The 27,107-nt window shown below is 54.7% G+C and overlaps 1 protein-coding gene across 6 annotated transcripts in view; it reads left to right on the top strand.

Annotated features, from left to right (window-relative positions):
- Positions 1-25,797, top strand: part of Pla2g6 (phospholipase A2 group VI) — a 31,469-nt gene extending 5,672 nt beyond the window's left edge. For 2 of the 6 annotated variants that reach the window (XM_090328688.1, XM_090328689.1), the window contains exons 2-17: positions 4,760-5,010; positions 6,260-6,475; positions 6,857-7,040; positions 8,965-9,152; positions 10,537-10,633; positions 11,527-11,709; positions 14,115-14,223; positions 15,295-15,453; positions 16,835-16,913; positions 18,728-18,891; positions 20,415-20,565; positions 23,298-23,434; positions 23,678-23,832; positions 24,536-24,703; positions 25,103-25,176; positions 25,252-25,797. In XM_090328688.1, the coding sequence (XP_090184814.1) occupies positions 4,802-5,010; positions 6,260-6,475; positions 6,857-7,040; positions 8,965-9,152; positions 10,537-10,633; positions 11,527-11,709; positions 14,115-14,223; positions 15,295-15,453; positions 16,835-16,913; positions 18,728-18,891; positions 20,415-20,565; positions 23,298-23,434; positions 23,678-23,832; positions 24,536-24,703; positions 25,103-25,176; positions 25,252-25,396 (2,418 nt within the window). In that variant the 5' untranslated portion in view covers positions 4,760-4,801 and the 3' untranslated portion in view covers positions 25,397-25,797. Of the gene's footprint in view, positions 1-4,759; positions 5,011-6,259; positions 6,476-6,638; positions 6,711-6,856; positions 7,041-8,964; positions 9,153-10,536; positions 10,634-11,526; positions 11,710-14,114; positions 14,224-15,294; positions 15,454-16,834; positions 16,914-18,727; positions 18,892-20,414; positions 20,566-23,297; positions 23,435-23,677; positions 23,833-24,535; positions 24,704-25,102; positions 25,177-25,251 lie in introns of those variants that run through there. The other 4 variants (XM_090328687.1, XM_090328690.1, XM_090328692.1 and 1 more) reach the window with 4 other exon arrangements.
- Positions 25,798-27,107: the final 1,310 nt, after the last annotated feature.

Raw genomic sequence — 27,107 nt, 5'->3', positions numbered from 1 at the left:
TGCTTAGGCTTCAGTCTCCCATGGTGCGGGGAAGGTGTGGGAGGACACAGGGCTCCAGCAATGCCCCAGGTGGCCAGCGTAGGGTGGAGGTAGCGGGGTACTGTATGTAGGGTGACTGGAGTGGCCTAGAGGAGACATGGAGGAGGCAGTGGGTGCTATGTGTAGGTTAACTGGAGTGGCCTAGAGAAGCACATGGAGGACGACTTGCAGGGGGGTGCAGAGGCTGGGGAAGCTGGAGTGAGAGGCAGGCACGGCATGTGACTTGATCCCCTTCCTTCCCTCACACTTACTGAGCACATGCTATGTGTAAGGACTTTGCTTGTGTGATTGACATGGCAGGCAAGACACCCCACTTCCAGGCTCCGGGCCTCGTTGCCCTCCTATGCTGGGAAATGCAAGGATTGTGCCTGGCCCACTGTGCTGTGGCTGTGAGTGGGAGACCAATATCAGATGACAGAGGTGGGGTCCCATGCTGTCCTCCAGCAGTGGCCGTGGCCATGTGAGGGGGAGCGGCCAGCATGTGACTGCACCAGGGCTCCAGGAAGGAAGTGGGGACACGCTGTGTTCCCAGCACAGTGTGGTGCTGTCTCCTTAGCCCACAGTTGTGAGGGAGCGGCAGGAAGTGTTGGCTATCTGGGTATCAGTGTTGCACTGCTAGGGACAATTGCTGCTGTCCCGTCATAAGCGGAGCCGTGGGGCGCCTGAGACTCACTTGCCATTGTGGGCACCACTGTGTGTCCATGCATGGCTCTGGAGCTCCACGTGGCCAACAGTGAGGTCTGCTCTGGCCTCACCCCTGGCACGTGCCCCTGGTGGCTGCCTGTCTCTCTGCCACTGGCTGCCAAGGAGGAAGCCAGGCCTGAGGCTTTCCTCTGCTGGGTAAGGGGTGAGCTCAGAGGGGCTGAGTGTCTGATGTCCATGAAATGAACTCGTGGAGGCAACTGGAGAGTGGTTTGCCAGCAGCTCTGAGGTCTTATGCCCAGCGGGGGCAAGGGTCACCCCAGGAGGGTGGATGGGCAGTTAGCATGGGAGCTAAGACCACTGGAGGGCCTAGGGAGGAGGTTGCCCCTCAAATGAGCGGGAGGATGAGAGGGGGGCAGCTGCTGTGTTGAAGCACCCTTTTCTGTGTTTGGCCCATGGCCCAATGCCCATAGCACTGGTACCCTGTGGCTTCCCAGGGGCTGAGGGCCACTGGTAGACTGGGAGAGGGCCTGGCCTGCCCAGCCTGGTACAGAAATGGGGGGATAGTGGGCCTGGAGGATGTGAGCAGAGGCTCCAGGAGTGGGGAGTCCACTCTGGTCCCACAGGCCTGGGAGGACAGGGCACAGCTCCCTTCCTGGTGGAGGAGGGACCTCTGGAGAGGGTCAGCCCCTCCCTGCCCACCAGAACCCTCAAGACTGCATACGAGACAGATGCCCTTCTCTGCTTCCTGCCCACACAGGCAAGCGGGCTCTCTGCTGGCACAGGCTCTGCCTCTGCCAGTACCTCTCCCCTCAGTGCTCTCTGCTCTGCATCCCTGCTCCCAGCGGACATTCTCCTGTGTCCCCATATCCTCCCTGTCCTCCTGGGAGGGCCACGATGCCAGCAGCCCCTTCTAGGGAACATGGCTCAGGTTTGCTCCTATCCAAGTCTCCCTCTCACTTACAAGGGGCTTTTGTTTATTTTTCTTTGTTGGTAGATGTCAACATTTAATTTTCAATACTGGGGTTTGATTCCAGAGCCTTGTGCTTGCTAGGGAGGCACTCTTACCAATTGGAACCGTGCCTCCAGCCCTTTTTGCTTGGTCCCTTTTTGGATCGTGTCTTACCCAGTAGCATCCTGAGCTGTGTTCCTCCTAACCATGGCTCCCTCATGGATGGAACCACAGGCCTGTACCACTACGCCTGGCTTGTTGATTGAAATGGGGTCTCACTTTTTCCAGGGTTGATCTTAACCTTCAGCCCTCCGAGTCTCCTTCCAAGTAGCTGGGAATGTGCCCCACTTTAATTTGCCCTTTGGAACCTCATGTTGAGGCCCCTCTGGCCTCAGTCTGTCAAGTGGGGAAGTGGGAATGCTAGCGTTCTTCCTGCCCTCAGCCCCCCAGGAGAGCCTGAGCCCCTACAGACACCAGATCTTCCTCCAAACAGAAAAGCAGACTGGGGGGCCGGGAGTTTGGCCTAGTGGTTAAAGTGCTTGCCTAGCATGCATGAAGACCCGGGTTCGATTCCTCGGTATCACATACATAGAAAAAAGCCGGAAGTGGTGCTGAGGCTCAAGTGGTAGAGCTCTAGCCTTGAGAAAGTCCAAGGACAGTGCTCAGGCCCTGAGATCAAGCCCAGGACTGGCAAAAAAAAAAAAAAAAAGCAGACTGGGCTCTGAGGGGTTCCAAACCCCCAGCTTCATCTAGGGAAGTGTCATTGTTATCTGGAGGGATGTGGCGTAGATGAGGAATTGCTGTCACCACTGTCACTGTGGAAGGTCTTGGGGGAGGGGGTGGCACATGGCTTCCTGGGAACTGGTTGTGTTCCCAGGCCAGGAGCAGTACAGATGGCTGTGAGAACAGGTGAAGGTCATGTGAAGGTCAGAGGAGAGGCCCTTGGAAGGAAAGGGCCACTTTAAGATGTTCCCTGGGCTGGCAGGATGGAGAGGGATGACAGGAGAGGAGGAGAAGGCCTGTGCCTGCTCTCCTGGCTGGCCACCTTCCTGCTTGGCTGTGCTGTGAGTTGCTGGATGTGGCCGGAAGGTGTTTGTGCCTTTGCTTCCCCTCCTAACACCATAGCTGCTGTCTGGGTCTGCAGTGGGCCTGTGCCTGGGGCTTCCTACATCACGGTGTCATGCGAGCGCCTCGATGCAAAGGGTGACCCCTTCACTGGAGGATCGCCTCTGGGTCCAGTGAGGCCACTGGAGCCTGCCTTTGAGTCTCCTCCCTAACCCTGTGCTCCTGAGCACCTTCCATCCCTTCCTTGTCCCCAGAGCCCTGAGCGCCTCGTCCTGTCACACCATGCACCTCATCTCTAGCCAATCAGAAAAGGAAGGATTTCCCAAAGCTTCAGAGCTGTGCTGTCGAGGTTCTCTAAGCCCCCATTTCCTTGACAGGAAATGGTGGTAAAGCTGGCTGGTGTTTCCTGACCATCTGCCACTGGCTGGGTGCTACTTTGAGGCGCTATTTTGGTCGCAGTGTTACAGGTTAGGAACTGAGACACAAGTAGGTTAAGTCACTTGCCTGAGGTCACATAGCTAGTAAATGGTGAGCGAGGATTTGAATTTGGTCTGGCCTCAGGTCTGCATTGTGCTCCCAGCACACCTTGCCTCCTGCAGTTCTGTGAGAATTCATGTAAAATTCACATAAAATGCTGAGCTCGGCACTTTATGGGGTGGGGGGATGTGTTTCCACATAATCTGAGTAGTTTCTTCTCAGTGGACACCTGCAAGCACACACTGCATTCAGCACTTAGGCCTCCTCTTTTCCCATTCACACTGTCAGTGTTACTCCTCTAGTTAACACTGTTTTGAGGCTGTGATTAGGTTATACAGCGGCTGCTTGAACGCTGTACAAGTACCATGATAGCGAGCCACCTACTAAGTAACTCCTGGAAGGGTAGTGTACCCAGTGCTGCTAAGCAATGACTGGGAAGGTAGGCAGGGCATGCAGTGTTGTTAAGTGTCTCTGGAGGATGGTGCAGTGTTGTTGTGAGTATCTCCTGGGAGGTAGTGCAGCCGTGCAGCGCGGCTGAGTGCGCTTGCCATGCAGATACACACGGCAGGCAGGCAGGCAGGCAGGCAGGCGAGCACAGGCTACTGAATCCATGTAGTTTGTATCCTGGCAAATCTGTATTTGTGAGATCTGTTCACACCACACTTTCACACTCCTCCCCTGAGCAGAGTTCTCACTGTAGTCTCCTAGGTTTTGTTTTTGTTTCTGTTTTTAATCTCCCTTCCCTCCAAGGCCAAACCTCTAGAAGTGGTAAAGTGGTGTCCATTAAAGACATCGGCGCCCTCAGCTCTGCTGCCCCTTCAGCAGGTGGCATTGTAGCATCTGTTTGGCCCCAGAATTTGTGGCTGTGCCTTTAGGAGTCAGGAGCTAATAAGATAGTTTGGGGGCTGGGATGTAGCTCAGGGGCAGGAGCTTGCCAGGAGCTTGTGTGTGCCTGTGCGCACGCTTGCGCGCGCGCGCACACACACACACACACACACACACACACACACACACACACAGAGCAGAAACTGAGCACAGCTGCGCTCAGTTAGTGTGGACTGTCCCCCACCCCAGAGGCCTTAACATCCTGCCCCCCACAATGGTCACATGCCACGATTCTCAGAGTCAGTGGGAAACAGTTGCTTGCTGTCCCTTTTCCCTAGAGGGTGTCATTAGTGTCTGGTGGAACTGGAGTGACTCGTGTCACTGTTTGGTGTGGCTAGAAGCTGTCCACCTGCCAGGGCCTTAGCACCATGGTGTGTGTTTATTACTGCTGTCTCTGGTGCACCCATAAGACCTGTGTCTGCTCTGACAGGGACACTGTGACAGGGCACAGGCAAGCCCAGGCTCTCAGCACTGGGGAACTTTTCCTCAGACTTCTCACCTCACACTAAAGGTCCTTGCCTGCCCTTCCTCCTTCCCCCCCTTCCTGCCTTCCTCCTTCTTTCCCTCCTTCCCTCCTTTTTCAGCTCCCTGAAGGCCCAGAACGAAGGATATTGTAGAGGTACCCACAGGACCTGGCTGCCCCGAGGAGGTGGGCATAGGAGACCCGCCCAGCTCACCCAAGACCCCACTCTCTTGCAGACAGGTGTGGCAGTGGGGCCCCCACCCCCTGCCCCACAGAGGATGCAGTTCTTCGGCCGCCTGGTGAATACCCTCAGCAGCGTCACCAACTTGTTCTCCAACCCATACCGCGTGAAGGAGGTGGCCATCGTCGATTACACCCTGAGTGAGCGCCTCCGGGAGGAAGGGCAGCTGATCCTGTTCCAGAATGTGCCCAATCGCACTTGGGACTGCATCCTGATCAGCCCCAAGAACTCACAGAGTGGCTTCCGGTGGGTGGTGGTCAGCCATCACACACAGCACACATAGAGACACGTACACCATACACATGGACATATATATGTAAATACATAGACATACACGCAGACACATCATACACACATGGAAATGCATAGACACACAGAGGCACAGACACATGTATACATATGGACACACATATGCATATCTCTGTTCTTTGGCTCCCCAGTAGCTCACTAGAGGTGAGGATAGTGGTGGGAGGACTTGGGGTGCACAGCCTGCGGTGTTTCCTACTTGGATGTTGACCCAGGCAGATGGAAGGTTGGGGGAGACTGGCAGGGCCCTGCAGGGTGACCTGTGACTGTCCTCACAGGGTTGCAGAGCTGTCCCTGTCCAGGCATGCCAGCAGGACATGGCAGGAGGCTAGGCCAGGGCTGAGGGCCTGGGCCAGCTGCAGGGCTGTTTGGAGAAGGGGAGAGGTTGTGTAGCCAAGCCATCCAGTGAAGGCTGAGGGATCTGGGTAGGTGGGCATTGAGGTGGGTCTATATCTTACCCTCTTCCTCCCTGCCACCCACACACTGGCCATGTCCTGGGCACTATTAGTGTTTCTGGAGGCTCAGGCCTCGCTGACCCTACAGAATGGTCTCTGTGTGTATGTGTGTATGAGCGCATGTGCATGTACTAGTCCTGGGGCTTGAACTCAGGACCTGGGTGCTGTTCCTGAGCTTTTTCTACTCAAGGGTAATCCTCTACCACTTGAATTACACCTCCATTTCTGGCTTTTTGGTGATTAATTGAATATAAAAAGTCTTATAGACTTTTCTGCCAAGGCTAGCTTTGAACCCTGACCCTCAGAACCAGGTCTCCTGAGTTGCTAGGATTATACGAGTGACCACTAGCACCAACTTGACCTTGTTTGATTCTGACCATGTATAAAAGGCTGAAGACTTGAAGCTGCAGCTCCCAGTGTAACAGTCCAATTAGGAAAGGGAAATGGCAGGGATTTGGTTAGATAACATGAGATCAGGGAAAGAGAGAGAGGGAGAAAAGGAGATGAAGTGAAGGAGGGCGGAGGCAGGGAAAGGGAGGAAAAGAGAAAGAGAAACTTTTCAAACACAGAGAACTCAAGGTAAACTCCACATAGGCTGTGTATTGAAGGAGGAGAGGCAGGCTGCAGCCTGGGACACTGCTGTGTCCTGTTCTGGGGGAATCCAAGGCTCGTGACTATGCTGGACTGTGGGCTGAGAGCCCATGGGGTTAAGCTTGGTGTCCTCTTCTGTCCAGGCTCTTCCAGCTGGAGTCAGAGGCTGATGCTCAGGTGAACTTCCAGCAGTACTCATCCCAGCTGCCTCCCTTCTATGAGAGCTCCTCGCAAGTCCTGCAGGTGGAGGTCCTGCAGCACCTGACCGACCTCATCCGCAACCACCCCAGCTGGTCAGCCGCCCACCTGGCAGTGGAGCTGGGCATCCGAGAGTGTTTCCATCACAGCCGCATCATCAGGTAGGCAGACCAGCCATCTGCGCTCTGTGTGCGTGTGGTACCCATGTGCAGCCTGACCAGCTGGGCCACATGTGTGTGCACACATGCAGCCTGGCCACCTGGACCATGTATGTGCATGTGTGTGTGCATTTCTCCCGGACGCCCAGTGATCTTGCTCCAGCAGGCGTGTCCCTTGCCAGAGTCATCATGGTGGGCACAGTGGAGAAGGCTATTGGAGCCTAGAGAGGCTGAGTGGGTGAGATTTCTGTGTCCCTGTGTGGTGTGGGGCTGAGCTCTGGTCCAAATGAGCCATGACGCAGCCATGCCATGAGGTGGGAATCTCCCAGCATGCACTTGGGTTTCCTGCCTGTCCACCCTGATCACCCTGCCCCTGTGCCACAGCTGTGCCAACAGCACAGAGAATGAGGAGGGCTGCACCCCCCTGCATCTGGCCTGCCGCAAGGGGAATGGGGAGATCCTGGTGGAGCTGGTGCAGTACTGCCATGCCCAGATGGACGTCACAGACAACAAGGGGGAGACAGCCTTCCATTACGCCGTGCAGGGTGACAACTCCCAGGTGCTCCAGGTGAGCAGTACAGGGCTCCTTTCCTTGTCCCCCATTGATCATGGAAGCCTAGGTTCCTCCCTGGAGGTTGTACTTCCCCGCTTTTCCCTCTTGACCCCTATTTGGGGCCATGTCATTGGCTTCTGCTCCGACAGCCAGTGTTCTTCAGCTCAGCAGACTAACCTCGGGCAGCTCAAAAACCATCAGCATAGTTCAGCTCCCCTGGGCACCAGTGAGCCAGCACCACCCTCACCAGGCCCTAGGCTGAGCTTCATGGACAGCAGCTAGCTCCTGCCTGGGTAGATGTGGGGCTCTCAGCACTGTGGGACTCCTACCTAGCTGACAGGAACTCACCAAATCAAACCAACGCCCACTGGCTTCTGTGGGCCCTGATGCCAAGAATGTTCCTGTTAATTTTTTATTTCTGGGACAAGGAATTAAAAATAATAGTATAGCCAGGCGCTGGTGGTTCACGCTTGTAATCCTAGCTACTCAGGAGGCCAAGATCTGAGGATCACAGTTCAAAGCCAGCCTGAGCACGAAAGCCCATGAGACTCATCTCCAATTAACCACCAGAAAATTGGAAGCGACGCTTAGCCTCAAGTGGTAGAGTGATGGCCTTGAGCTGAAGAGCTCAGGGACAGGGCCCATGCCCAAGTTCAAGCCCCACAACCAACAACTAATAATAATAATAATAGTAGTAGTAGAAGTAGTAGTAGTAGTAGTAGCTGAAATGATGCTATTAAAAAGCTACTTCAGGGTCAGGTGCATAGCCTAGTGGTAGAGTGCTTACCTAGCATGCACAAAGCCCTGGGTTGGACTCCGAGGTACCACAGACACAGAAAAAAGCCAAAAGTAGTACTATGGCTCAAGTGGTAGGGCACTAGCTTTGAAGAAGTCCAAGGACCTTGCATAGGCCCTGAGTTCAAACTCCAGGAGTGGCCAAAAAAAAAAAGGCAAGCTGGGCATGGTGGCTCAATTCTAGCTACTCAGGAGTCTGAAATCTGAGGATCAAGGTTCAAAGCCAGCCTCAGCACAAAAGGACCTGAGACTTTTATCTTTAATTAGCCATTAGAAAACAGGAAGTGAGGCTTGGCTCAAGGGTAGGGCGATAGCCTTGAGCTGTAGAGCTTAGGGACAGTGCCCCGGATGAGTTCAAGCCCCATGACCCCCATAAAAAAAAAATAGAAAGAAAGTAAAAAAGGAAAAACAAAAGCTACTTCATGTATTTACTAGATTGAAAGGAAATGCAGATTATCAGGATATGCTTTGTGGTATAGAATGAGCAGGTCCTTTCAAAGGTTCTCTTTACCTGCCCATTAGGTTATTCTAGAAAAGGGATTCCTACCTTCTACTCAGTGACTGTTTCAACTAACCAAAACATCAAAACATAAGTGTAAATTGTGTATGCACATGTATGTGTCTGTGTGTATGTATGTAAGGAAGGGCTTACAGACTTTCCTGCCCAGGTTGGCTTCCAAATTTAGCCTCCTTTTTTTTTTTTTTTTTTTTTTTTGTGGGTCATGGGGCTTGAACTCTGGGCCTGGGTGCTGTCCCTGAGCTCTTCAGCTCAGGGCTACCACCCTACCTCTTGAGCCACAGTCCCATTTCATGTTTTCTAGTGATTAATTGGACATAAGCATCTCATGTTCTGTATTGCCTGGGCTGGCTTTGAACCTTGATCCTCAGACTCAGCCTCCTGAGTAGCTAGGATTACAGGCGTGAGCCACCACACCCAGCCAAAGCTCAGCCTCTTGAGTAGCTAGGATTATAGGCATCAGCCGCTGGCACCTGGTTTGTTGTTTTTGTCAGCCTCCTTGTCAGCATGCACACGGAGTCCAGCTTTCCCCTTTGGTCCCCAGAGCAAGTGGCTTAATGAGCTAGAGAGGGGTTCCCTCTTTAGCTGGGCTCCCACCCACCATACCATTTTATGTTGCTTTGTTAGCTCTTAGGCAAGAATGCCTCCTCCGGCCTGAACCAGGTGAATAACCAGGGGCTGACCCCGCTGCACCTGGCCTGCCAGATGGGGAAGCAGGAGATGGTCCGCGTGCTGCTGCTGTGCAACGCCCGCTGCAATGTGATGGGGCCAGGCGGCTACCCGATCCACACAGCCATGAAGTTCTCCCAGAAGGGGTGAGCCTCCACCTGCCCCACCCCCTCCAGCCCCGGGGCAGGCCTGGCACCTACCGTTGTGCTCACAAAGAGTTCTGGGTAGATGGGGATCTCAAAGTCGACCGGGCTAAAGCTTTCTGTCTGGGTTTGTGTTCATGTGATGAAGGGCACAGATGATCAGACAGATGAGCTGAGACGGAGGGCACTCAGGGTTCAGGGGATGCTTAGGTAGTTGGTCCAGGAGGGCTTTGCAGGACTGAGCCTAAGCCCAGGTGTGGCTGGCTCTGATCACAAGTCATGTTGTCATGGTGAATGCCTTGATTTGTGTGTGTTGTCCATTTGTATGCCATCTTTGAATGAATGTTCTGGCTTTTTTTTTTTTTTTTTTTTTTTTTACTGCTCCTGGGACTTATACTTAGAGCCTCCATGCTGTCCCTGTTTTGTTTTTTCCTGAAGGCTAGCACAGTACCATTTGAACTAGCTCCACTTCCAGCTGTTTTTAGGGGTGGCTAATTAGAGATGAGAGTCTCAAAGACTTTTCTCTCCTTCTGGCTAGCTTCACACTTCAATCCTTAGATCTTGGCCTCCTGAGTAGCTAGGATTACAGGTATGAGACACTGGTGTGCAGCTTGGTTTTGTTTTTGAAACAGGGTCTTACTATTTATAGCCCAGGCTTACCTACAACTTGTCAGCATCCTGCTCCAGCCGCTCAATATTGGCAATCTGACATCATATCGTTATCTTGCTTTGTAAAATGTTTGTCCCCAATATATAGATTGTATTTCTCTTCTGTTGATTGTTTCTTTTGCTGTGCAGCAGCTTTTTTCTTTTGCCAGTCCTGGGGCTTGAACTCAGGGCCTGAATGCTGTCCTTGGGCTTTCTCAAGGCCATATCTCTACCACTTGAGCCACAGTACTACTTCCAGCTTTTTCTATGTATGTGGTACTGAGGAATGGAACCTGGGTCTTCATGCATGCTAGCCAAACATTCTACCACTAGGCCAAACTCCCGGCCCCCTTGAGCTTTTTTTGGCTCAAGGCTAATGCTCTACCATTTGAGCCACAGTACCACTTCTGGCTTTTTCTGTGTAAGTGATATTGAGGAATCAAACCTAGGGCTTTGTGCATGCTAGGCAAGTACTCTACCTACTAGGGCACATTCCCAGCCCCCTTCAGCAGCTTTTTAGTTCAGTATATTCCCCCCCCACACACACACACACCCATAGCCTTAGCTTTGGTATGCTCTTCCAGAACTAGTAGGTTTGGTTACAACTTTGTTTGCAGGTAAACTCCCTGACAGTCGGGAGTTATAGAACTTGGGATTAGAAACTCTGGCCCAGCCCATCTCCCCCGCTTCTTTCCTTCCTCTCCTTCCTTTCCTTCTCCCCCTCCCATCCTTCCCTCAGGTGTGCTGAAATGATAATCAGCATGGACAGCAACCAGATCCACAGCAAAGACCCTCGCTATGGAGCCAGCCCCCTCCACTGGGCCAAGAATGCTGAGGTAGGCGGAGTCTGTGGGTAGGAGGGTCAGAGCCAGCCCAGAGCTGCCTCCATGGTGCCTGCAGGCAGAGGCTCTTTCTTCAGAGGACTCTGATGGCTGCCCTGAGGGCAGGTCTGTTAGTGGGCTGATGGGCGCAAGAGCCTGAGGAGAGGAGTTGAGAGGCTGGCATTGCTCTCCTGCCTTGCTGGCTGGTTAGAGGTGTTTTGACACAGCAAGGTAGCACATGAGAAGATTCTGCACCAGTGCTCCGTATCTTGACTGGTCTATCTTGGCTGTTCTGTGGCTCGAATCTGGAAGGAAGAGTCTAGATGCCTCTGTGGGACATGTCTGAGTGCTAGGCCCTTTGTTTATGCTTCCTCATCATGGCCACCACCTCCCTGCTGTGAGCTAGATGCCCCTTACTTCATGAAGAAGCCAAGTGTCGAGGAAGCTGAGTCCTGCCCAGGCTTCCGTAGAGGGAGGAGAGGCTCAGCTGTGTCTCTCACAGTCCTGTGGTTGGAAGGCTGTTGGGGAGCAGGGATGGAGTTGCCAAGGCCCTTGAAATGTGATCCCTGAGCATGGCCCCAGGGCGGGTCACAAGGAATGGCGTGCTTGTGGGACAGGGCCCAGGGAGCCCCACAGAGATGGATGGGGTTGCCTTTCTAGAAAGGACTAGAAGTTCAGAACATCGTCTTTCAGCTATTTGTCCCCTAGTTCTTGAGATGCTGAGGGTGTGGGGAACCAGGGTCCAGGGACACTCCAGCACTGAGCCCTGCCCCAGGCTCCTCTCCCATGGTGAGAACTTTCTAGAGGCCTCACAGCTTCCGGCCACTAAAGGAGGAAGTGATAGCCCAGGCGCGTGGGCCGTGACTGTTCCCTGAGCGGCCTGCTGACCAGGCCTGGCTGGTCCCCAGATGGCCCGCATGCTGCTGAAGCGGGGCTGTGAGGTGGAGAGCACCAGCGCTTCGGGGAACACAGCTCTGCACGTGGCTGTGATGCGCAACCGCTTCGACTGCGTCATGGTGCTGCTGACCTATGGGGCCAACGCAGGTGCCCGAGGCGAGAACGGCAACACCCCACTGCACCTGGCCATGTCGGTGAGTCGCCTCTGTCTCCCTTTCCCAGGCTGCCGTGGGCCTCACCCCAGCTCTCCCCTTTTCCTTCTTCCCTTCCAAGGCTCAGTCCAGACCCTGCCTCCTCCCTAGGAAGTCTTCTCTATCCTCCGCAGCACAAAGGGAGGTCTCTGGTACTGTCTTCATCTCTGTGCCCCTGGCCCGTTTGCCACTTGAATGTGTGAGAGAGCAGAGAGGGGCTTCAGACATGTCAAGGCACATCATCTAGCAGCCTTGTTTTCCCCAATCCAGAAGATGGGGAATAATGGTGGTACCTGGTAATCTCAGGTGGCACTCACCAGCGTGGGACACCAGAGCCTGGCTGGGGGAGGCCATCTGGTAGAGGCTGGGGCAGCTACCTTGACTCATCTCATTTCCTTCGGGAACTATAAGGCCCCTTACTCAGCAGGTGCCCTGGTGCACTGGGCCATCTGCTGGTTTATCATGGAATGGAGCCCTGGCAGATATGTTAAACATATCAAGTCCAGGGGCCCACTATATCGAGCACATGAGTATGGTGTGTGTTTTGGGGGTAACGCTACATGACAAACATTGATTAGAAAGTATCAGAGAGGATGTTAAGACCCCCCAAGACTAAAAGATGTGTTAGGATGGATTGAAGCGTGTTATTCCCACCCAAGGTCCTAACTGTAGCAGACATTGCTCCCCAGGATTCTGACACTGGAATGAAGGCTGGATATTGCTGGCCTTAAGCGGACCCTTCAATGGTCAGTTCTCAAACTTTGGTCCAGTCAGTCCATGGGTATTTCTAAAATTTTTGAATAATCCAGAGACTTTTTTTCCCCCAATCCTGGGCTTGAACTCAGGGCCTAGGTAGGCACTGTCCTTGAGCTTTCTCAAAGCTAGTGTTCTACCACTTGAGCCACAGCACTACTTCCAGCTTTTTCTGTGTATGTGGTACTGAGGAATTGAACCCAGGGCTTCTTGCATGCTAGGTAAGCACTCTTTTTTTTTTTTGCCAGTCCTGGGCTTGAGCTCAGGGCCTGAGCACTGTCCTTAGATTTTCTCAAGGCTAGAGCTCTACCACTTGAGCCTCAGCACCACTTCCGGCTTTTTTTCCTATGTATGTGGTACCGAGGAATCGAACCCGGGTCTTCATGCATGCTAGGCAAGGTCTTAAACCACTAGGCCAAACTCTCAGCCTAGGTAAGCACTCTTATCACTAGACCACACTTCCAGCCAACTTTTTGTCTTGTTCAGGGTTTTTTTTTTTTGTGTGTGTGTGTGTGTGTGTGTGTGTGTGTGTGTGTGTGTGTGTGTGTGTATGCTGGTATTAGGGCTTGACCTCAGAGCCTCACATTCTTGTTGGGCTTTTTTACTCAAGGTTAATACTCTATCACTTGAGCCATAACTCTACTTCTGGCTTTTGGCTGGTTATTTAGACACAATAGTCTCACAGTTTTATCTTCCTAGGCTGGCTTTGAACTGTAATTCTCAGATCCCAGCCTCCTGGATAGCTCAGCTAGCCACTTTGTTCTTCCTCATGTCAGCACCTTATTATATTAAATTTAAGCCAGGTACTGGTGACTCATGCCTCTCTAATCCTAGCTTCTCAGACGGTTGAGATCTAAGGACTAAAATTCAGAGCCAGCTTAGGCAGGACAGTACATGAGACTCTTATCTGCAATTAAGCACTAATAAGCCAGAAGTGGAGCCTGTTACTTAAGTGATAGAGTGCTAGCCTTGAGGAAAAAAACAACAAAAACCTTTTTTTTTTGGCCAGTCCTGAGCACTGTCCTTGGACTTTCTCAAGGCTAGAGCTCTACCACTTGAGCCACAGCATCACTCCTGGCTTTTTTTCTATGTATGTGGTACCGAGGAATCGAACCTGGGTCTTCATGCATGCTAGGCAAGCACCTTACCACTAGGCCAAAGTCCCAGCCCAAAACTTCTTAAATTTGAAGATATCAAGCCTATCATGACAATATACGAGTTTCTTAAAATCTTTGCAGTTAGTTGAAACCTTGGGCAAAGAGTAGTAGTGGGTTTTTTCCTCTTTTTTCTGTTGATATGGGGGTCTGAATTCAGGTCCTCACATTCTTACTCTGCTTGCTTGCTCAGCAAGTGCTCAGTTTTCCTGGACTGGATGGACTTTCGCTGAGAGCTGCCAGCAGCCAGCTCCTCAGTGTCCCAGGGCTCCTGGAAGCATCTAGGAGCTTCTAGAGGAGCTTGGTGATCCTTGATTTTCTACCTGGGCTCTGAAGCTTATTGGTCAGGACATGAGTCATGAAACGGCAGGCTATGGAATGCCAGATTCCTTGGTCATGGAGCCAGGGACCTTGATGTCTCCATGCTCATGAGATCCCTCCCCCATTATTTGATGTGTTCCCTGAGCTGTCACCTGATATCCTCTCCTCCATCCCCAACAGAATGACAACTTAGACTTGGTCAAGGCCCTCATCGTGTTTGGAGCAGAGGTGGACATCCCAAATGACTTCGGGGAGACGCCTGCATTTATAGCCTCCAAGATGAGCAAACGTATGTGCTTTGGCACCAGAGATCACAGTTGGGCAGGGACAGGGGCAGGGGCAGGAGCAGAGGCAGATTCTGAGGACAGACGGCTGAGCCATCAGCCGCCAGAATCCTGTGCTGACTGTCACTGCTCTCTGCTGAGGGTGGCCAGGATCATGTGGGGCTCCAAGAGGGAGTGTCCTTCCCCAAGGTGGGTCCACCAAGGGCTTGTCAAGCTGGGTCTTCTCCCATGCAGCCCCTGGGGGCCCAGATCTCCCATAGGCATGGCCAGGATGGGCAGCAGCAGAATGGCCCTCGCATGTTCAGGATGGGGTAGTGCATGCCTGCACACACTTTTGCATGCCCTTAAGTTCACAGACATTTGTGCATGCACTGTGAATGCCTTTGCATGCCTTCCTGTGCATAGACACACATATGCATGCACTACGCCTCTGAGCATTGAGCCTTGTAGAGCAGAGGAGGCAGGTTGTCCAGAGCCCCTCTGGAGGACTCTTAAGGACTCTTAAGTGGGCTCTGGCCTGTGATCTTGCCCCTTCTCCCTGGAGAACTCAGACCCACTATCAGTTTAAACCCTCCCCTGTCCCTGCCGTCAGCTCCCATTGCGTTCAGGCCCTTGACCAGAGTTGTCTCTGCAGAAAGGAAAAGGTCACAGGTGGGCAAGTGGAAGTCTGCTGCTTCTGCCAAGTAGGTTTTGACCTGTCCCTTTCAGACTAGATGGGGCGCGTTCAGGGAGGTAAGGCATAGACTGGCTTGTCCCTTTCAAGCTCTGAAAAGAGATATCACTTGAGGTTTTGAGAACTGCTCACCATGAAGATGGCTGCCCTGTCTTCCTTGACTAGATTAGAAGGGTAGAATAATGGGGCAGGTGACCCTGTCTTCCTCTTGCCCTACCCTATAGTCCACCCTGACACCCTTTCCCCAGTGCCAGGAGACACATGGAGCCTAACACCCTGATCAGCACACCCCACAGCGTGGCCCTCTGTACAGTCAGGTGGCCGGGCAGTGGGACAGGGCTCCTGTGTGGAGGGAGGGGCCTTACTTCCTTGTTGCCATTTCTCCTTCCCACACCACGACAAGTGGTCACCAGGAAGGCACTCTTGAGCCTGCTGAAAACCGTGGGGGCCGAATACCACGCCCCGGGCCTCTCAGAGGTCCCCTCGGCTCAGGGCTCTGCAGCATCACCTCCCTCCTCCCAGGAGAGAGCCCAGCCCCCAGCGATCAGCCTAAACAACCTAGGTAGGAGACTGCCCTCCCCTGCCCCTCACTTCTGCCCCAGCCACTCCCACTGGAGAGAAAGAATTAGGCCCCAAGATGGGAGGCGTTGAAGGGAGGAAGGTCAAGAGCTGTTAGCCAATGTGGACAGCCACGCCCTGGCGGACCCTGGCTGGAGTCCCCAAGAAGGTGCTCCGGACTCAGTCTCAGACCAGGCATTACTTGTGTTACCTTGAGTCTGTCCCGGGCCAGCCCTGGTGTGCCCCCTGCTGGTCCTGTCAGCAACCAGCATTTTCCCTGTATGCCTTGTTGCCCTTGGAGACAGCCCCAGAGGAGACAGGACCCTGCTTTGGTCTAGGCTGTTGAGGAGTGGAGCCTCTACCCTGAAGGCAGCCAGGAACCAATCGTTGGTAGGCAGACCTGCTAGCAGTGGTGGAGGCAGATCTCGGCCCTCCACCAGGGCCACCCAGCAGGGCCTGAAGCTCTGGAAGGCCAGCCCAGCAGCTGCCTTCCCCACTGTGTCCCCAGGAGCTCCCCCAGCGCCCCATCTTTCGCTCTCCATTTTACAGGCAGGCAGTTTCCCAAGCCAGGCTGGACAGTGGGCCTGGGGCGTGGCGGCAGAAGGGTAATGCCTGGGCCTAGAAAAGCTGCTGAGCCCAGCCCTGCCCACAAGCCTCAGCCCTGGTCCCTTCTCCTCCTTTCCTCAGTTGTACCACCAGGCACATTCACCTTCCCTCCCCCCACTCAGCACTGCCCCTCCTGGCTAGCCTCTCGCTGACACTGCCTTACTCCTGCCTGCCTGCCTGCCTGCCTGCCTGCTGTGCTGCGTCTAGCTCCTTGCACTGTGGTGGGTGGGCTGTCAGTCACATGCCGGGCATGCTGGAGCAGGCATGGGGGCTGCACTGCTTGTTAGGATGATGGTGGGATGGAGAGGATGGCGGGTGGAACTGAACCCACAAGGAGGTTTTCAGACCTGGGACCATGACAAAGGATAGGGGGCTGTCCCCTTCATTCATGGAGTTGGGCCCTCTGTATTTTCCTCACTGAGCCCTTCCCATGGGTCACAAAGCACGTTTGAGGCTTGGTAGTTCATTGGTAGCAGTAGTTGTGATGCCCCTGAGGAGCTGAGAACAGCCCAGCCCTGCGCCAAGCTGTGCTTGTGCGCTGAGTCCTCTGGGCAAGGGAGCATGTGAGGCAGAAATTTTCAGGAGGAGGCTGTGTGCTGGGGAGCTGGGCTGGGCTCACTCCCGGCAGGCCTATGGGCTCTGGGGCAGGAGGCAGAGTGTCAGGGCAGAGCCACAGAGAGATAACAGGGGCTGGGGCACAGCTCCACTCATGCTCTAGGGACATGTGGGATGTGGTCAGGACCTGCTGGCCCCAGCGTGCCCTGCCCTGTGCCCCGCAGAGCTGCAGGACCTCTTGCCCATCTCCCGGGCCCGGAAGCCAGCATTCATCTTGAGCTCCATGAGGGATGAGAAGCGGACGTAAGTGGAGCCAGGACCAGGAACAGAGCCAGGCCGATATGGAAGCCTCCCTCCGTGGCTGGGCAGGCTTCCCACTTGTCCTGCCCTGCCTAGTAAGGCAGCTTTCCTCTTTTCTGTGGTCTGTAACAGCCCCAGTCTGTGGGGCTTGTGATGGCAGAATCATTCTTGTTGGGCAGTTCAGGCCGACACAGTAAGCCACAGAAGTCTTAGGACATTGCCGCCTGTGTCCTGGTGCATGTCACTGCCAGCCTGCATCTTCAGAGACGGCCACTGCTCCCAGCGGCAGACAGCCTGGTGGCAGGGCTCTGATGTTCCTGCCGCAAGGTGTAGACAACACCTCAGGGCATCCTTTTTTTTTTTTTTCCTTTGCTTGTTTGCTTGCTTTTCTTTTTCCTTTTTTTTTTTCTTTGTTGATGTTGTTGCCAGTCCTGGGTTTTGAACTCAGGGCTTGGGCATTGTCCCTGAGCTTTGTTTGCTCAAGGATAGCACTCTACCACTTGAGTCACAGCACCATTTCCGGCCTTTTCTGTTATGTGGTACTGAGGAATTGGACCCAGGGCTGCATGCATGCTTGGCAGGCGCTCTACCACTAAGACATATTCCCAGCTTGGCACCTCCTTCTCATTTCCACGGCAACCCTGTTACTTTTGTCCTAGAGATGCACAAGCCCCTCCAGGGCACTGTGGCCCTTCCCCCTACTGCCCTGCCTCCTGTATATGTGTTCCAGTGCAGAGAAGCATGCGTTTGCACGCATGTTATACACATTCCTGTCCAGAGCTCTAGTAAGCTAGATGCACCTGAGGGAGGATGAGCTCTTCCTGAAGATGGGGTAAGGTGAGAGTCAGGAGACCCCAGAGGCCTCCCCATGGGGGACTGTAAGCCTCTCAGGGTGGCCTCTCTTCTGCGAGCCCACCTCCATGGGAGTCCTGTTTCTCTGCCTTGTGGGCCCAGGCTCTCAGGCATGTGGTGGCAGTGCAGCTGCCCCAGGCTTGCTGAGTGAGTGGGCACCTGCTCTAGAGGCCCTGGAGGTGGCACACAGGCCTCCTTCACCTGCTCTCCTGTGTCCCTGGACAGCAGTGCTGTGAGAGCAGAGTCAGGCCATGGCTGGTGGAGCATCTAGTCCAGAGGTGAGAGCAGAGAGAAGCAGAAGAGCCAAGGGCTATTGTTCAAGATAGCTCTGACCACAGGGGGAGGGGGCAGCTGTGCCCCAGGGGCTGCTGACTTTGGGGGAGGCCTCGTGTAGACAAGTCAAGCTGAAGGGAAAGATGAGAAGGGACCAGAAAGAAGAACAGAGTGGACAATGAGGGCGGCCCCTCCAGCCTGATCAGAGAGGGCAGGTGCCCCGGGGACTGGGCTGGAGGATGTGACTTAGAGCCAGTCATGTGATTTTATGCCAGCCTCCTCACTTCTGGCCTTCATTGCTCCACAAACAGGTGGGCAGGAGGACAGCACAGAGCCAGGTCATGCTTATGTTCCTTCGCACAGGCCTTCCATCCATCCCCGCCCTTCTCTCCCAGATAAAAAGCCCTGTCCCCATCCCCCACTGTTTTCCTTCTAACAGACTTTGCCCCATATCTGCTTTGGGGCAGGCCTGGAACGGACCCAAGCTGTGCTAATACCCTCTGGGAGTTCCTGCCCTACTCTCCTACCTTTTCCCTTCATTCCACCTACTCTCCATTAGCTCGCTGACCCCACCCAGGCCTGGCCATCTTTGTTGATGTCCACACAGTATAGATGCTGAGGGACATGAGCTGGGGGGGTGGGGTACTGAGCCACCATGTGCTCCTCGGCTCCCCCTGCTGTCCTCACTGCAGCCAAGACCACCTGCTCTGCCTGGACGGAGGGGGTGTGAAAGGCCTGGTCATCATCCAACTCCTCATCGCCATCGAGAAGGCCTCCGGCATGTCCACCAAAGACCTCTTTGATTGGGTGGCAGGGACGAGCACAGGTGGCATCCTGGCCCTGGCCATTCTGCACAGTGAGCATAGCCCCTGGCCCGGGGGGGGGGGGGGGGGGAGGGGGGTGTGGCGGTGGTGGTCAGAGTGTGGTCAGACCTTGAGGAGGACAAGTGCCTCTGCAGAGCTTTGCATGCAGTTGGGGTGGGGGTGTAGGGTAAGGCCTTGGTCCATCATGGGGTACTTCCAGTGTTGGGGTTCCAGGTTGCAGGGGATGTCCGTGTGTCTGGGGCCTCGTCCCCTCCCCACTCCAGGCAGCACTGCAGAGCTCACCACCTGTTCCATCGAGGGAGCCCCGAGTCACAACTCCAGAGCCCTGGACAGGAAAGGTTGGCCAAGCCCTATAGTTTACTCACGCCATAGCAGTCCGCTAGACACCCACTGGGCACACAGTAGCTGTCCACCCATCTCCTTTCATGCAGCCTACCAGAGGTAATGGGCACTTGGTTTGTTGCCCAGAGAGGCATCACTTGCTCCCCAAATGGCATCTCTGTTGTGAAGTGGAGCTGGGCACTCAGGTCAGCCTTGCCCAGTGCAGGCAGCAGGGTAGATCCATGCTCTCCAGGGGCTTCGAAGCCTCCAGCCTGGTGACCAAACCCTGGAGGCTGGCCAGAGCACCTTCTTGAACCTCCCTCCTCAGGGGCCATCTCCAAGTCTAGACTCCTGGGTGCTGTGTGCACATGCACACACGCGCGCGCACGCACCAGTTGGGGTTTGAACTTGACTAGTTTTTTGTTCAAAGTGCTCTATTAATTAAACCACACCTCCAGTCTAGCTTTTTGGTGGTTAATTAGAAATAAGAGTCCCATAAACTTTTCTTCTTGGGCTGGCGCTGACCTGCAATCCTCAGATTGCAGCCTTTTAAGTAGTTAGGATTTCATGGGCTGGGAGTTTAGCCTAGTGGTAGAGTGCTTACCTAGCATGCAAGAAGACCTGGGCTTGATCAACCTCAGTACCACCTACATAGAAAAAGCTAGAAGTGGCGCTGTGGCTACATTGGTAGAGGTTTAGCCTTGAGAAAACTCAGGGACAGTGCCCGGGCCCTGAGTTCAAGGCCCAGGACTGGCAAGGAAAAAACAAGGATTACAGGTGTGAGCCATGGCTCTCCTGGGCACTTTGGAAGGGGTTATGAAGTCTTTGGCTACTTTTCACTGCCTACTTTGCAGCCCTGGCTTGGGGACTTACCTCAGGAGGTAGATAAGTTGTCTCATCACCTGCAGGCTCAGAGGACAGGTTGCTGTATCTTGTCTGTGACAGCCAGTGTGGATCTAGCTTTTGTATACAGCTAGGACCCTTTAAGGAAACATTGTGAAGTTGTGAACACCAGGTCAGATCAGGTGCAGAGCCTTGGGGCTGCTGAGGGGCTTGGTGTATGTGTGCAAGTTACTAGGAGGGTCCTGGAAGTTTGAGTGCAATTAGCCCGCTGGCATATCCTCTGCTACTTGCTGGGGCCGGGTCCTGCTCCCTATGGCTGGCCTGTGCAGACCCTCTTCCTGGACAGTGCTGGCAGTCCTCAGGTCTCTCCCTCCTCATTCCCCATTCCCAGGCAAGTCCATGGCCTACATGCGTGGTGTGTACTTCCGCATGAAGGATGAGGTGTTCCGGGGCTCAAGGCCCTATGAGTCGGGGCCCCTGGAGGAGTTCCTGAAGCGAGAATTTGGAGAGCACACCAAGATGACAGACGTCAAGAAACCCAAGTAAGCCCCTTCTGCCAGCTCCTCCCCACAGGTGCATCTACTCGGGTGACCCCCTTCCTGAGCTCAGCCTGTGGGCCCAGGCATAGAGGAGGATAGCTGGGTACTGGTAAGGACTTGTGGAGTATCCTCTCCCATGGGCAGGACCAGATTTCTAGCAGATGTCAATCCTTGGGTCTTAGCCTTGCGCACTGACAAGAGGTCCTAGAGTCATCTACCCAGCACAGCGGTAGCCGCAGTCAGTACCCTGCCGAGCACTGACCTGACGCTGCCCCCAGCCAGTTGGCATTGCCCTCCACACCTCCTTCCTGGGCCTGTGCAGTGTGTCTGCTAATTCCCTAGACACGTCAGATATCATGTGTTCTAACATTGGGGTTTTTTGGTTTGTCTTGGGGCTTGAAATCTGGGCTTGGGCGCTGTTCCTCAGATTTTCAACTCAAGGCTATCGCTCTACCTTTTGAGCCATAGCCCCACTTCCTGTTTTCTGGTTGTTGATGGGAGATAAGACTCTTACAGACTTTGGTGCCCAGGCTGGCTTTGAACCATGATCCTCAAATGTCAGCCTCCTGAGTAGCTAGGATTACAGGCGTGAGCCACCTCACCCAGCTCTTTTTACTAATTTTCTAACTCATGAATTCCATCTTTAGTTTTATGTAATTTTTCACTTAACACATCCATCAAGTTTTTTAGTCTATTGTATGTATACGTATTTTGAAGCTCAAAAAGTACTCTGGTTCTTCTTCAGATATTTTAGTTCATTTTTATTGTTTGTGGCGGTAGTGGTTGTGAGGCTTGAACTCAGGGCCGGGGGCTGTCCCTGAGCTTTTATACTGAAGGCTAGCACTCTACTACTTTGAGCCACAATTCCACGTCTGGTTTTCTGGAGATGAGTCTCACAGACTTTCCCACGTGGGTTGGCTTCACACTTTTTTTTTTTTTTGAGGGTCATGGGGCTTGAACTCTAGGCCTGGGTACTGTCCCTAAGCTCTTCAGTTCAAGGCTACCACCCTACCCCTTAAGGCACAGCACCACTTCCCATTTTCTAGTGGTTAATTGGAGATAAGAGTCTCACGTTCTTTCTTTAGTGCCCGGGCTGGCTTTGAACCACAATTCTCAGTTCTCAGCCTCCTGAGTGACTGGGATTACAGGCGTAAGCCATTGCAGCTGGCTGGTCATTTTTCATAGTCCCCTATACCCCGTTTTGGTGGCTCTGAGGTTTAACCACAGGGCCTCATGCTTGCTAGGAAAGTACTCTACCAGTTGAACCATGCCCCCAGTCCTTTTTTATTTTAGTTTGCTTTTCAGATAGCGTCTTAGACTCTTGCCTGGGCTAGTGTTGGACTGTGATCCTCCTGTTCCATGCATGTGTCAGCATTTATAGACTCTTATCCCCTTAAGATATTATCAGGGTTGAGCTTGATAGCGTTAAACATTATGAGTGTAGCTTTTTAATCATGTGATAGCTGCCTCTGATAGCAAAAGGCTCTGTAGGTATGTTGTACTGTTTCTGTGGTTTGAGCTAGTTCTCCCTCATAGTGGCTTATTTCATTGTATGTGTACTTTTTGTTATTTTTAACTAGGTGCTGCTCCTTAGTGTTGAAAAATAATACATGCAGATTCTGTGAAGGCCAATGGGTTTCCTTGCTCCAGACACTGTGACCTGTTCAATGACTGGACACTGACAGCTAGGCCACTTCCACTAAATTTCTCTCTGGATGTGTAGGACCTTACCTTACTCCCAGATGATGTGAATTTTTTTTTTTTTTTTTGGTCAGTTGTGGGGCTTGAACTCTGGACCTGGGCACTGTCCCCAAGTTCTTCAACTCAAGGTCAGTGCTCTACCACTTGAGCCACAGTGCCACTTCTGGTTTTCTGGTGGTTTGTTAGAGATAAGAGTCTCATGGACTTTAATGCCCAGGCTGGCTTTGAACCTCCATCTTCAGATCTCAGCCTCCTGATTAGGTAGGATTATAGGTGTAAGGCACTGGTGCCCGGCTACCAATGTGAATCTTGACTCCATCTGCATGAGAGCAAATGTAGTCAACTTTCTCTGAGGTTTGTCTTCCAGTTTTCCTTCTAGTCTCTAGGGGCTAGGAAAGGGTGATTTCTTCCTAGTTCTTTTTTTTTTTTCTTCTGTGCCAGTCCTGAAGCTTGAACTCAGGGCCTGGGCACTATTCTGGGATTTTTCAAGGCTATTGCTCTACCACTTGAGCCACAGCACCACTTCCAGCTTTTTCTATGTAGGTGGTACTGAGGAATTGAACCCATGTCTTCATGCATGCTAGGCAAGTACTCTACCAGTAGGCCAAACTCCTGGCCCATGTTTGGGTTGTTTTTGAGACAGGATCTCACTCTAACAGCCCAGGCTTGCCTAAACTTGTCAGTCTTCCTGCCTCTGCTTTTGGAGAGCCAGGATTACAGGCATTACAGGGATTACCAGCACTTCCGACTCCGCCGTTTACTTAAGAAATGGCAGCTGTCACTCCTGCTTTGACAGCCTGTCTTGAACACATGTGACTGCTTCTCAGGACAATTTCTCCCAAGTACGTTATTGAGCGTAGGGATAAACCTGTGGGAAATGTGGGTGCTTTGGGCTAAATCACCGCCCTGGCCAACTCTCCTGGTGCCAAAGACTGTCTGGAGAAACTTGAACTCCCTGTGTGGTGGCAGCTCTGCCAGGTGGCGGGGAGGAAGAGGCCAGGTGACCGGCTCAGCTCCGCCCGTGTTCTCCGCAGAGTGATGCTGACTGGGACCCTGTCGGACAGGCAGCCCGCGGAGCTCCACCTCTTCCGGAACTACGAGGCTCCAGAGGCTGTTCGGGAGCCTCGATTCAGCCAGAACGTTAACCTCAAGCCTCCGACACACCCCTCAGGTTTACACCACGCTTAATGCTGACATGCTGGAGTGATGGGTGCCCTCAGACTCCTCCCTCTGCTCCGTCCTGATCCACTGAGGACGGGCACTGCTGGGGCTCCTGGGCCTTGGAGGGCCCCACCTTCCATTGCAATGTGGGGCACCTGCCCCTGCACTCCACACATAGGGTCACCCTGAGATCTGAAGGGCACAGGCCTGTACCAGCTCTTGTGCCAAGCTGGACCCCTCCCCCTCCCCCTAGAACAGCTGGTATGGCGGGCGGCGCGGAGCAGTGGGGCAGCCCCCACCTACTTCCGGCCCAATGGCCGCTTCCTGGACGGCGGGCTGCTGGCCAACAACCCCACGCTGGACGCCATGACCGAGATCCATGAGTTCAACCAGGACCTGATCCGCAAGGTGAGAGCCACGTGGGCACAGACTGGGCATGGCCACACAGGGTAGATACTCCCTACACCGGGAAGGCTAGTGGCCCTCCTGCCAGCCACGGCTGCCTGAGGCCCAGTGCAAACCCTCTGCCAGTGGACAGCCAGGACACACATCTCATGGACAGACTGTAGTCAGGGCTATTCCCTCTACAAAGCCTGGATGCTGGTGGCTCTGTGTGCAGGGCTCACAGGACCTGGGGAGGGCTGGCTGCTTTGCTGAGCTCTCGTCGTGGTACTGGGATGTAGCTCAGTTGCCTAGCAAGTCCTGGGTTCAATCCCTAGTACCAAAAAAGAAGACAAAAAAAACCCCTAAACATGGCTAGAGAGCCAGAGCCACCTCCCCCAGCCCCGCTGTCCTCACCCTGAGTGCTGGCAGGAGCGCTCCCAGCTGGTCCTACAGGCCTGTGGTGCCCAGGTGCTGCAAGAATGCGCACTCAGATGTACTGCCACATCCACCTATGGCCATGTCCCTTCCTCAGTGCCTGCCTTGAACTCTCAGACTCTGCCCCCATAGGGGGTCCCCTCTGTGGGGGGCCCCGTGTTCCCCATGACCTCTACCTGAATCCCTGTGGGAAGTTCCCTGTGATCTCCCTGTGTCCCTGTGTGAGGTTCATTCTGCCTCTCCCTGTGTCCCCTGTGGGAGGTCCCCTCTGACCCTTTCTTGCTCACCACAGGGCCAGGAAAGCAAGGTGAAGAAACTGTCCATCGTTGTCTCCCTGGGGACAGGGAGGTCCCCGCAGGTGCCGGTAACCTGTGTGGATGTCTTCCGTCCCAGCAACCCCTGGGAACTGGCCAAGACGGTTTTTGGGGCCAAGGAACTGGGCAAGATGGTAGTGGACTGTGTGAGTTGGGGCCTCCCCCAGGCTGTGTCCCTCAGGTCCTGTCCTGGCAAAGGCCTCCATCCCCTCTGCCCCATGGGTGACAGTGGGGCTTTTTCCAGCCTCCTTGGCCAGCTGTGGAAAAGTTCCCACTATGGAGTCTCTGGGCTGGGCCTGTCCTTCAACAATGCCCTTGGAGGGTTCTTTCACACCGTCTTTGCCTGTGTGTCTCTTGCCAGAGCCAGGTGTAGGTAGACTAAAGCCACAGCATGGAGGTGGCCACTCTGCACTGCCCCCAAGGCCACTCACTCCCGTGAGCTGTGTGCAGTGGGGTATCCCTGAGGCCCAGAGTCTCCTTGATGGTGGGTGGAGCCCAGCGGGGACAGGGCCAGGGCAGGGCTCACGGAGGCTGCTTCTCACCAGTGCACAGATCCGGACGGGCGGGCTGTGGACCGGGCCCGCGCCTGGTGTGAGATGGTCGGCATCCAGTACTTCAGGTGAGGCTCAGGCCTGGTGGGGCCCCTTGACCCCCAGGCCGACCCCTGGTGAGCCTGGCTCCCTGGTGCACACAGATTGAACCCCCAGCTGGGGATGGACATCATGCTGGACGAGGTCAGCGACGCCGTGCTGGTGAATGCCCTGTGGGAGACGGAGGTGTACATCTATGAGCACCGGGAGCAGTTCCAGAAGCTGGTGCAGCTGCTGCTCGCTCCCTGAGCCTGGGCCCACACAGCCAGGCCGGCAGCTCCATCGGAGGCCAGCCCCCCTGCCTTGTCACTTCAGGCCCCCACGGCCCCTTCCTTGACCTGTCCAAGGGACCAAGACTAGGGGAGCCCTGCCCTGGCCTGGAGCGTGGGAGCCTCCATGAATACCACCCACCACGTCTACCCCCTTCCCCGGGGCCAGGGCAGCAAAATGGGGAGTCACTGCCCCTCACTTATGGAAACCCAGGCTCCAGGAGTAGGGTGTCCCATTCAACTTCGCCCTCAGCACAGCCCGGCACCCCCTCCCCTAGAGCTGCCCGGCTCCCAGAGGTCACGCCTGTGAGTTCACTTCCCTGCAGAGGCTCCGTGAGAACAGGAGGAGCTGCCCCCAAACTGTGAATTAAATTATTCTGACTCAGGTGCCCCTGTGCTGCCTGCTTTATGATGTGGATACCCCTACAACTCCAGCTCCCTGTCCTCTACCCCTGGCATCTTCCAATGTCTCCTGGTGTCCCCAGAGTCCCCATTCCTGGGGACAGTCTACCTGGGACAGCTGGAGGATGGCCAGAGGAGGCTGCCAGGCCCACTCGCCCCAAGCAAGTCCAGAGGAAAGTGGGGCTCTGTCCTCATGGAGCAGAGGGTCAGGGCCACGCTCTGCCCTCATGGGAATGGAGGGAGAGGGCCACATGTGCCCCTTGTGGAGTGGAGGGTCAGGGCCACGCTCTGTCCTCGTGGAGTGAAGCCATGCTCTGTCCTCGTGGGAGCAGAGGGACAGGGCCACGCTCTGTCCTAGTGGAGCTGTCCTCGTGGGAGTGGAGGGTCGGCCACGCTCTGCCCTCGTGGGAGCGGAGGGTCAGGTCCACATGTGCCCCTCGTGGAGTGGAGGGACAGAGGGACAGGGCCACGCTCTGGTCCTCGTGGAGCTGCCCTCGTGGAAGCAGAGGGACAGGGCCATGCTCTGCCCTCGTGAAAACAGAGGGAGAGGGCCACATGTGCCCCTCGTGGAGTGGAGGGACAGGACCACGCTTTGTCCTCGTGGAGCGGAGGGACAGGGCCACGCTCTGTCCTTGTGGAGTGGAGGGACAGGAGGGACAGGACCACGCTCTGCCCTCATGGGAGCAGAGAGACAGGGCCACGCTCTGCCCTCGTGGGAGCGGAGGGACAGGGCCACGCTCTGCCCTCGTGGGAGCGGAGGGACAGGGCCACGCTCTGCCCTCGTGGGAGCGGAGGGACAGGGCCACGCTCTGCCCTCGTGGGAGCGGAGGGTCAGGGCCACGCTCTGCCCTCGTGGGAGCGGAGGGACAGGGTCACGTTCTGTCCTCGTGGAGTGGAGGGACAGGGCCACGCTCCATCCTCGTGGAATGGAGGGACAGGACCATGCTCTGTCCTCATGGGAGCAGAGGGACAGGGCCATGCTCTGCCCTGTCCATGGCTCCTCTCAGTGGACTAGGGTGGGAACTCTGTGGTGAGCCCTTCCCTACCCCAGGGCTCCAACCCCAGCAGGGGCCTGCCATGTGTCCCACGTGGGGTCACCTCTTGATGGGAACCCCCCCCAGAAGAGCATGGAAGTCCTGCAGCCTGGGGGACAAGGTGTCCTGGAGAGGCGTACAGCAGGACAGGGTCCCCCAGGTACTGGAAGAGGAGGTGCCCTGGCAGAGTGGCCCGGTCACGAATGCCCACCAGCCTCTGTGGAGAGGGGTAAATAATTGAAAGACAGTCACCCG

This window comes from Megascapheus bottae, chromosome 2, assembly GCF_031878675.1.
Source record: "Megascapheus bottae isolate mThoBot1 chromosome 2, mThoBot2.hap1, whole genome shotgun sequence".
Taxonomy (NCBI): domain Eukaryota; kingdom Metazoa; phylum Chordata; class Mammalia; order Rodentia; family Geomyidae; genus Megascapheus; species Megascapheus bottae.
The sequence above is the reverse complement of the archived record's forward strand: the minus strand, read 5'-3'. Positions and strand labels throughout refer to the sequence as shown.